General features: G+C 35.7%; 1 protein-coding gene across 1 annotated transcript in view; it reads right to left on the bottom strand.

The window, feature by feature from the left end:
- The window catches only part of LOC149774567 (uncharacterized), a 46117-nt gene that overhangs the window by 17127 nt on the left and 17505 nt on the right, over positions 1-11485 (bottom strand). The window contains exon 3 of the mRNA XM_089945021.1: positions 9614-10339. Coding sequence (XP_089801147.1) covers positions 9614-10339 — 726 coding nt within the window. The remainder of the gene's footprint in view (positions 1-9613; positions 10340-11485) is intronic.

Raw genomic sequence — 11485 nt, 5'->3', positions numbered from 1 at the left:
TTTGGAATAAACTAGAATCATGACACAATAGTTGTAAGACCAGTACCATTATCATTGGTTGTAAGACCAGTACCATTATCATTTGGAATCAACTAGAATCATGACACATTGGTTGTAAGACCAGTACCATTATCATTGGTTGTAAGACAGTACCATTATCATTTGGAATAAACTAGAATCATGACACATTGGTTGTAAGACCAGTACCATTACCATTTGGAATCAACTAGAATCATGACACACTGGTTGTAGGACCAGTACCATTATCACTGGTTGTAAGACCAGTACCATTATCACTGGTTGTAAGACCAGTACCATTACCATTTGGAATCAACTAGAATCATGTCACATTGGTTGGAAGACCAGTACAGTGGAACCTGTCTTGAAAGACCACCCCTTCTGCCAAAACATAATGGTCTCTCATGACAGGTGGTCTCACATAACAGGTTATAGCACTATATAATCTCTAAATTTGTACATGGAGAACCTGGTCTCTCAAGGCAGGTGGTCTCTCATAGCAGTGGTCTCTCAAGACAGGTTTTACTGTACCATTATCATTGGTTGTAAGACCAGTACCATTATCATTTGGAATCAACTAGAATCATGACACATTGGTTGTAAGACCAGTACCATTATCATTGGTTGTAAGACAGTACCATTATCATTTGGAATAAACTAGAATCATGACACATTGGTTGTAAGACCAGTACCATTACCATTTGGAATCAACTAGAATCATGACACACTGGTTGTAGGACCAGTACCATTATCACTGGTTGTAAGACCAGTACCATTATCACTGGTTGTAAGACCAGTACCATTACCATTTGGAATCAACTAGAATCATGACACATTGGTTGGAAGACCAGTACCATTATCATTGGTTGTAAGACCAGTACCATTATCATTTGGAATCAACTAGAATCATGACACATTGGTTGTAAGACCAGTACCATTATCATTGGTTGTAAGACCAGTACCATTATCATTGGTTGTAAGACCAGTAGCATTGTCATTTGGAATCAACTAGATATCCTAATTAGTATTTTGGTGAAAACTCCATGTCAATATGACCATCCATTCAGGATGCTTTGCAATAAGAAGAATTTCAAAATGAATTATATGATGGCTATTCTATATGTAAGATCAGTGCCCATTTAATTAAGGACCAACTAGATCTCAGAAAACCTTCGGTGAAACCCTGATGTCAAGATGATCATCTGTTCAGAAGGAGTAGTGTTAAGATTCTTAAGATGGCCCCCATGGTGGCCATACTGGATGTCAGATGGACATAACCTGTGATAAAAATTTCAAGATGGCCACCATGGCAGACATATTGTAAATCTTGTGTCCAAGCAGGACCATTTTCATTTAGGACCAGTAAACTAGACATATGAATGAATATATATGTGAAGAAGTTGAAGGAGTAGCAATAACAAACTTGTACTAATAAACAATGAGCAATTGATGACGGAAAGTCATACTGATGTTAACTTTTCAGCATGAGACATCTTATCATGCCTTGATGATCTTTAATAAAAATTGTGTCAATGTGACTGCCATAACTGTCATTATGTGGCCATCCAGAAATTCTTATAATCACTACTAGTCAAGGAATTAGCTGGACACGGAATTTTCAACAACAGACTTCTTATGATGTTTGGTTGGGCCTGCTGAAAATGGTGCTGATTTGACAACCAATAAGACTGCCATGACAGCCAACTTAAATATCTTGTGACCACTCCTAAGAAATGGAAAGTTACATTAACAATGAGTTTTCATAAGATGCCAAGATGGTCACAACTGAAAGTTGTCTATCTGACATCCAGTATCGCCACCAGCACTCTCACAAGCAAAATTGATCCAACCATGAATTAATCTGTATTGGAACAAAATGTATCTATATATAGCTTGTACATGCATTTAAAACATCTTATTTTCATTTGGTCAGGTCTGTATTATGATTACACTTAACAGTTCAAAACTTTCTCTTGCAAATATCTCCTTTAGACCATCTTACTCCTACTTTCAGCAATGTCCTGAACTAAAACTTAGGAGGCAAAGTCCCCCTTAATCTGAAACAAGAATCCTTTGAAGGGAATAGCATTCTATTACCCTGCAAGAAAATCTAGGAATTTAAGACAAGTCCACATCTTCATTAGCTGATGAGTGTGGAAACCTTTCTGATATTCTTGAATGGCAGCCATTTTAAATGTAAGATTGGCACCATTTTCATGTAGTGCTAACTAGGCCTCATAAGTCTAAACCCAATGGTCATATGATTTTTTATCTAGAAGAATTAGAGTTGTAAGATTTTTAAGACTGCAGACGTGAATGTCAAACTGAATATCAGATCAGCACAATCTTTATATAAGTCCAACTAGACACCATAAGAAGTTTCCAGTGAAAACCCCACGCTGATATAACTTTCATTCAGAAGAGAGCTTTAACAAGATTTTCAAGATGGCTGTTGTGGTGGCCACAACGGCCAGCAGATTTGCACCATTCCATTTCAGACAAACTAGAGGTCATTTAGTGAAAAACCTATGTTGATATGTTGACCATCTGTTCGGAAGAAGTAGTGATAACATGATTTTCAATATGGCTGATGTGGCAGCCATATGAAATGCCAGAGGAGCACCCATTTCCTTTAGGTCTAACCTCTGACCTTCAAATATATATGTGTAAAGTTTCATGGTCATACTCTAAGGAGTTTACGAGGAGTAGCAATAACGAACTTCTCCTAATGGATGGACAGACGACAGACCAAAGGCCTTCTAATGTGTTCTTCTGACCAGAAGAGCTAAAAAGGGAGAAATTTTCTTAATATATACATGTTTTAACTCATTAACCAATAGAGTTTTTTTTTATTATTTTTGATTTAAATACAAGTAGAAGACACATTTTGGGGCCTGCTTCTCAATACATCCAAATAAATCTGCTTCCATTATTTTTGATTAGCCTGATACCTAGTTGTGTTAGAAATGTCGTTTTTCATTGGCTATTTTGCTCATGCATGTGCAGAAGACTTATTAGACCCATCATTTTCATGTCCTGGCCACTTTTTACTTCAAATCTGCGACTTATCCTATTTTTTTTGCAAAGGTTTGCCTGTCTGTGTGCAGTTCAGACTGGTAAGTGCCTTAGATATGAGGCCAAAAAGTCAAAAATCCAGACGAAAATCCAATTCCATCAATGGCCAAATTTTGGGTATGAAAAAATTAGATCTAAAAAAATACATTCTTGCCTCGGTATTTTTTAATGTGAGCAGAAAGTCCAGATTATCTAGTACTCTTGTAGAGCTACTTTGGTCTACTTTTCTGTAATATCACCCATATTTCTGGTGCATTTTAAATGATGTTGATGCTACTCAGCTCGGATGTAGGTTACTACTTCCTAATGCACAAATGTGGTGCCAGGGGCTAATGAATTAATGAAATAAAAGGTAGGGCTGCATATAGGACACACAATTTTTGCACATTTGGTTAATTTTTGACTTGATCTCCAAGAAATTAATGTAAAGCAAGTCCCTTACATTGTGTAATCAAGTGTTATACAGTAGAACCGGAAAAACCTGAGAAACATTCAGCAGATTTTCATAAAAGCTTGTGCTTCTTCTCTGTGCCAGTAAAATTTCTTTGATAAATTACTTGCTGTTAGATGACCTTTAAAGACATCTAAATGGAAACTGAATTAATTGATCAATAAAAAAAACCCACAAATATTTACAGTACAGCTCACATATAGTTTTGGAAACACAGGCAACAAATTGGTGGTGGAGAGAGATTGTAGAGGATTAAGAAAACAACCCTCCATCATCCCTCCATGTGTCCTGACGGAGTTGCCGCAGGGACTCGTGGAGAACTGCTCTGTACACCATGCTTTCTTGGAGAGTCGTGAGGATGACCACTGCGGAATGGACGTGGTCTTTATCAAATGGATGTGCCTTACTGTGTATGACCCCTGCAAGCATGCTCTTTAGAGGCTAAGAGAGAGAGATGCCAATTTACCTGCATCATTATCAGATGATTATACACATTTCCTAGTTCTAGTAGAGACTATGTAATTATATCATGCTAAATCAAATTGTAGACAATATTAACATAGTCACAATGCTTTGAAAACTGTACTAATACTACTGTACTTTTTTCATTTACAAAAGGCTGATTAACACATTTTGAAACAAGTTTATGCTCTAACTTTATTAAAAGAAATCTTAGCAAATTTAAGCAGAATTTGCGGGACCTTGTAAATCTTCTCTTGAACAGTACAAAGTTATGCTACTTTTCAAACAAGAAAAGTAATCCAAAGAGGTATGTACATTTAAATTCCCAAAGCCTCTGTTCAAAATGTATTAAAAACCCACAAACGCCCCACTGTGTTGACACTTAAAAACAAACCACAGTTAGTCCCTGAAAAGAAATGACCCATCCATGAGGTTGAATATACATGTACAAGCTACAAACTTTAGTTCAATTCTGACTGCATTTAAATTCGCAATCCTTCTGTTTAAAAATTTTAAAAACACCCACTTCATTGACACTTAAAAACAAGCCACAATCAGTCCCTGAAAAGAAATGACCCATCTATGACGCTGAATATACATGTACAAGCTACAAACTTTAGTTCAATTCTGACTGCATTTGTACCGTGTGGGACTGGTCATTTATTATTCTTTCTGAATGGGACATTTTTAAAATTCTTTCATTCATCACAAGATAGAATCGTCAAAAAATAAATAACCCTTTGGAAATTTAAATGGTCTCTCCCTAATAAAGAATTAGCTTATGTGGATCATGGTCTAAACAGAAATAAAGTTAGTGACCATTGTAAACACTGTTATAAAACTAGCATCAGAAGACGATGTCAATTTAGCCATGGAAAAAGCATGCTTCTAACATGTCTTGGCACGTTATAGTTTACAGCTCAAATTCTTTTGCTTAAGTTTGGTCAAAGATCTCTTAATTATTTCAATGCAGTTTCCTGTTTGTGACTGTTGGAACGTTTGGCTATTGCAACAAAAAAATAAAAGATGAAACATTCAAACCAAATTCTTTTAATAGCATTTAGCCGATTTCTGTATTTGGTATACTGCTTTACAGCTAAAATGAATTCCGTGGAAGACATGGTACTCATTTCTCATCTCTCTGTCTCGATTGATCAATAAAATGATAGGTGTCAAATTTACATTTCTCTAACATGGCTTTATGCAAATGAAAGACAACCTATCAGTTGCAATAATACAAGTTTGGTCTATATTTATCTCAAATTGGTTTTATTAGTGCTTTCTATTGCTTATTACAAAATCCTTTACTTGACATGAAACAAAAACTTCAGAAAGTGTTAATGGACCTTTTTTGAGTATATTTGGTACAATGAGTGTACATATGCATTCATTTCCTTATTTCTGCTGCAGTTCATGCAAAATATACTTTGTTAAGTAACATATGAAATTCAGTATTAGTGCATTCTGCAGTGAAAAATAAAAATAATAACAAACTATTGACGTCAAAAACAATGAACAATAAATAAAAAAAAAATCGCATTCATATTTGACTAATGTGAAACAATACTGCACAAAGTTCTGATAGTTAACCCATGCACGAGCATGGATGGATCAGGTCAAGTGTTTCTTTTCTTAAAAAATTTCAAAAGGGCCCCAAAGCAGAAAAGCCTATGTGTCTATTTACTCAAAGGGTGAATAATATAAAAAAAAAACATAAGCAAGAAAAGAACAATATTCAAATTGACAAGTGACTGTACATTTGTGTGTGTATACATTTTCTGTTTTTAGCGTGGTGGGGTAGGGACACTGATCCAGCCCTGATGAATTCCCAGTAATATCATGCACTATTTCTTCTGACATCCAATCACAGGATTATAGATGTGTGATTTAAAGTTGAGATTTATATAAAAAGAAACCATGCCATTATGTTTCTTATTTGAAATAAATTTATCTTGTGATGAATGTAATAACAAATAAAAAATATTCCAGGTGGAAAGAACCATCTAGCCGTATAAATTAAATGGCCAGTCCCTTGCAGTACAATTGTGACTGGGTCATTATGTCATTCATCAATTCAGAATTTGCTTGTTTTTATTTTTGTTTTTCTTAAAGCAAAAGTGGTTCTCAACTGGAATTAAATGTCTAAAGCTTAGAGGATTATTTTTCATAAACAGGAGGATAAATTTACATTGTTTAAGAGAAGATCAATTCAGTGTGCTGCGTCAAGTCTGTGCATAAGTTGGTTCAGATTTTTTTGAATGAAGTAAAAGTGTAAACATACTGCAAAATAAGCCAATCAACATTCTCTAAATGAAGAATTGAGAAGACATTTTTCTTTTATGTTTTTTTAAAAATAGAAATCAAGATCACTTGATTTCTGAAATGGTATCTGATTGTAGATCATGCACAATAGTTTGGTCTTTGCATGGGTTGTCATTATCCATCGACTAAAAATAATTAAATCAGTAAAACTTGTGTTGTTAATGACTAGACCATAATTTTAACTACATGTATTAAGTGTTAACGTGCCAAGTCATTCATGTGATAGACATGCTGAAATTTACATTTCTTGGCGTTAACATTTTATAACAGTTTTTATGATGGTCACTGTCTTGATTTCTGCTAAACATCTGCTGAAGCCAAGTCTTTATTAGGGTGGGACCATTTAAGTTTCTAAAGGGGGGTGGGGTAAATGCTTGAAAGCTACTGTCTTATTCGGATTTGTGGTATAAAATAAACACTGCCATTTCTTTGCATTACTTGAAACAAACGAAATAATAATTTAGCCCCATATAACTGAATGGCCAGTCCCATACAGTATAAATGCAGTCAGAATGAAACAAGCTGGTAGTTGTGTACATACATATTCAATCTCATAACAGGGCCATAACTGCTTAACACACTAACCCCTAGCGACGACATTATGGGGCAGGAGGTAGTAGCCTATTGCTGAGCTCTGTAGCATCATGGTCAGGCATGATACACTACACTGGGTGGTATTATAGAAAGGCAGACAGATGCAGCTCTACAATGATACCAAATAATCTGGAATATCTAGTTGCACTACAAAATACAGATAGAAAAACCTCATTTTTTGGACCTGACTTTTTTTATCCAAAATTCGCCCGTGGTCGGAATCTGATTTTGTGTCCAGATTTTAGACTTTCTGGTCTATGATCTAAGGGGGCACTCACCAATTAATATGTACTTTAGAGAGAGTGACATATGTAAGGTGAAGTAGTTCGCATTTAAAACATGCACAATGGAGAGAATGTTGGCATACCTATGTGCTACAGTAATGTAATGTGGATGATATTTCTTTGGATATTGTACTTTTGGAAATTTTACATGATTTAAGCACACTGCTAACTAAAATGACTGCTCCCTTGTGTTAAAAAATCAGCCTGAATTAGTCTAAAGTACACTATACATAGCAGCTATTAAAATAGCGAAAATGAATTTTGCCAGACTAGTCAATACCAGCTTCTGAAAGTGCAATGAATGAATTACCAAATATGTCAAATGTGAAAAAAGTTATCGGATCTTTTTTTTTTACAAATTACCTCTGAAGTTCAGGAAGTGAAAATGACCAAGTAGAGCTAGCACTTTTTTGAAAGGTTCACATTTGAAGTAAGGCCAAGCTGTATACTCTATAACCCATAGTACACCCATCAATCATACATCAAAATAAAAGGAATTAAAGGTTCTTTTAATTATACCCAAGATATACAAGGTCCTTTTTAAATAGCCAGTATAACCAGTGAGGAAAGACGGGGAAATTCTTTTTCTTTAAAATCCGAACCCTATGCAAAATATGAAAATATAGAGCGCCACCTAAGGCAAACCGGTATAAACTGCAAACAGACAGATGAGCCTTTGCAAAAAGTAGGATAAGATGGGCACTTGGAATAAATAGTGGTCTCCATACAAAAATAATGGCTCCATTTAGCACCAAAAAAATGATATAAAAAATTCCAAATTTTACCCTTGTGCTCCTGCGCGAGTCAAATAGCCAAAGAAAAATGATGTTTCTCGATGTTTCTAACACAACTAAGCAGTATGTTACTGAAAGATGACCGGGGATTTGGTGTTTTTGAGTCTATTCAGAAATAGCGTTAAAATGTGTTTCTTACTCGATTTTCAGACTAAAATTACAAAAAGCTCCAGGGGTTAATGTGTTAAGGACTAAACATGTGGTTCACAATTAAGTGTTAGTTAAGTGTTTTCTTTCTGTTGTTTTGGGTTTTAAACAGAAGCTGCTGCTATCAGGAATTTAATTGTCCATACCTCAGGGGATTACTTTTCATATTTAAACAGTAGGATAAATTTAGACTGTTCAAGAGAAGCTCAGCAAGGTGGGCCTCTCATCAAGTCAGTGTGCAAGTTTTCTAAATGTACAAAATACACAAGACTTTAAAAATTAATTTCTATTATCCATATATATGACTGAAATAAAAATCACTGATTGGACAAATGGTATTTGATTGCTAATCATTGATCATGTTTCAGTCTTTCCATGGGTGGTCTTCATTAATTGGCTGTTCAACTGTCAATCAATAATGCATATTTGCCATTCAACAGAGTTGCCATCGACATGTCTACCGAGGCAGAGTGGAGATTTGTTATTTTTTATTGCTCCATTGTGAAGCATTATCATGGAGTGAAAGTGGAGGGTTTAAGTCCCCCACCGTGATGCATAGGTGTCTGAAAATAACGAGTTGTATAGTATCTCAAGAATTTGTCAGTGTTGGCCATTTATAAGGACAATGTGAATTAAAGATTAATACAATTTTATGTGCAATGAATCTTATCTATCATGTACCTTCACTCACAAATCAGATATTTTTCTCTCTGCATTGTTCAATTCCTTGACTCATTTTGTTTGAAAATTATTGAATTTGTACGTGTTGGTGAATCTAGACCAGAAAACATCTTACAGGCTCAGAGATGTAAATTAGGCACAATGCACCCATAGAGGAAACTAACTGTGGCAGCGGTAATACAGTCGCTTAGTGGTTAGAGTGCTGGACATGTGACTGGAGGACTCACGGTACTAATTCAACTCCATTAGTAAACATATGGAAACACTATCATATTCAAAATTCGATAACTTAAAATTTCTGGGTGCTGATGATGAGACCTATAATTCTCCATGCACAGCTAACTTTGGTGCAAGCTAAATGAATCAGGTGCTACTTTCATTATTGAGTACTCCTAAGTCAAGCCTGTAAAAATACTAAAATTGCATCAATAGAATTTTGTCTATATTTGTTTCAAACTACAGATAGGATAAGCATCAAAAGATATTTTTACTAAAATGTTACTTTTCATTATTAACCAATTATGGACCACCAAACCCGTATACAACCATTTCTAGACTGGTTCACAGTTCTTTCATATAGGTAGTACTGTGTGTCCTGGAGGGGTTCAGTTGAAATGCATTGGCACTAAATAAAAATGTCTGTTGTGACTGCTGCAAACCACCAAACAAACTGCATGGCACAGTGACAAAGTTTTCATGCATTAGTACCAGTAGTTTTACATATAACTGGGTGGTGACCATTCAATATATTATATTTTAAACTAGCTTAAAATTTTAAATCTTACCACTCTCACATCCGTCAGGTTCTGGTCTTTCTCCTCTCACAAGATCCACCCTCTCCTTTGGATTGGCATTTATGGAACTGTTGGGTTGAGTTTCATCCATTCCAGTCAATCTCAGTTGTTGACCAATTGTGTCCTCCAATGTTTTGGTTTGATTATCTCTCGTATCTGTGCTTCTTTTATTTTTCCACTCTGGATTACAAAGGTCTAACTGCGTTGTTTCGGAGTTATTGACCCTAGTGTCACTCTTGGGAGAGTTTACTTCTCTTTGATGATTTTCCTGAGAAGGTGGTGATATGTCATGAGTAGGTGTCATGCCTCCTCCAGATCTACAGCCTGAATCTGAGGGTGACAGGATTTGTTTTGGACTTGTTGATTCACTGAGGTCATTGCTCAATGAATTCACTAATGAGTCCATAGAAAGGGATGTTCCACTCAGCTCAAGTGTGTTGGGGTTAAAATTTTGTGCTAGATCATAATCTGCAACATTGAAATGGACTCCTTGACTGGTCAGTGGTTGATCACAGCTTAAATCAGGGTCACTAGACAAACTCACAAACAACTCACTGGATGGTGAAGGAGACTGAAAACCAGTTGTTATTTGCCTCTCAGACCTAGAAATATTCTGAATTTCTGGATTATCAGTCTCTAACTGATCGTTCAGACTGTTGTTGTTGAAAGCACCTGAATAAATACCTGGCTGAGACTTGTCTCTACTGCAATTACTTTCTGCAAAAATAATGCAAAAAAATGTATTGAACAGGGCTTACTGTCTTTTCTGTATTTTATAAGCAGTTGTATATTTTGATGAATAATGACAATACTTTGTGTACTATACATTTTAAACTCATCAGAAATACTTAAAACTATTTTAATTTCTTAAGATTATGTGTGCATGTTAGCTAATTTATGTATAAAAATACCAGATGGCTCTGGTGGCCTAGTGGTTAGGGCATCTGTCTCGGAAACGGGAGGTCGAGGATTCAAACCCTGGCCGAGTCATACCAAAGACTTATGAAAATGGTACTAACAGCTGCCTCACTTGGCACTCAGCATTAAGAGGTTAGTGTTAGGACTAGTCAGCCTGGTGTCAGGATAATATGACTGGGTGGGACATCATGCTACATGTCTGTGGCATGATGCCCCAGTGCTAGACAATGCTATAAACTGCCACTGCAGACATTGTAGAGATATGACTGAAAAATTGTTAAAGCTACGTTAAAATCATAAACACACATACACACACACACACACACTAAATTACCAAGAAAAGCAAGTGAATGATGTACAACTGCTTTGGGTCACTTGATGTCAGTCATTTATACTGTACTGACAGCATAAAATGTTCCTATTATGTAATGATCACAAATGAAGCGCATACATGAGGGTATTTATAATATGAAATTGTTCCGCACAATATTAGGTTTTGAGAGTTCTGAATCAAACATCAAATAATAAGAAGAAATATAACATGTTGATGCAGTTCTGTAACAGTACAGTGGAGTCTGATGATGTACACTTTTCAATTTACCTTGAAGCACAATTCCCATTATATTCACACTGACTTTCTATCTATTCTGTTGTAACAGTCAGTGGGTTGATAAGGGGACATACCAGTAATCGATAAACATACTATTATTAAAATGATTGCTACACCTAATACTCCTGTTTCTACTACTTTCTTTTGTCCCTACTGCCACTATATTAGTGCTTTTTGGATTTGGGATTTTTTTAAGCAGAGTTTTCAACAATTTTAGTCATATCACTTTGATGTTTGCAGTTGGGCAGTTTACTGTTATGTCTAGCAATAGGGTATCATGCCAAAGACATGTACCATCATGTCCCACCAGGTCACATGATCCCAACACTGGGCCT

This window comes from Sinohyriopsis cumingii, unplaced genomic scaffold (assembly GCF_028554795.1).
Source record: "Sinohyriopsis cumingii isolate HCF-2022 unplaced genomic scaffold, ASM2855479v2 utg000198l, whole genome shotgun sequence".
In the NCBI taxonomy this organism is placed as follows: Eukaryota; Metazoa; Mollusca; class Bivalvia; order Unionida; family Unionidae; genus Sinohyriopsis; species Sinohyriopsis cumingii.
This window is presented reverse-complemented; position numbering and strand designations above follow the sequence as displayed.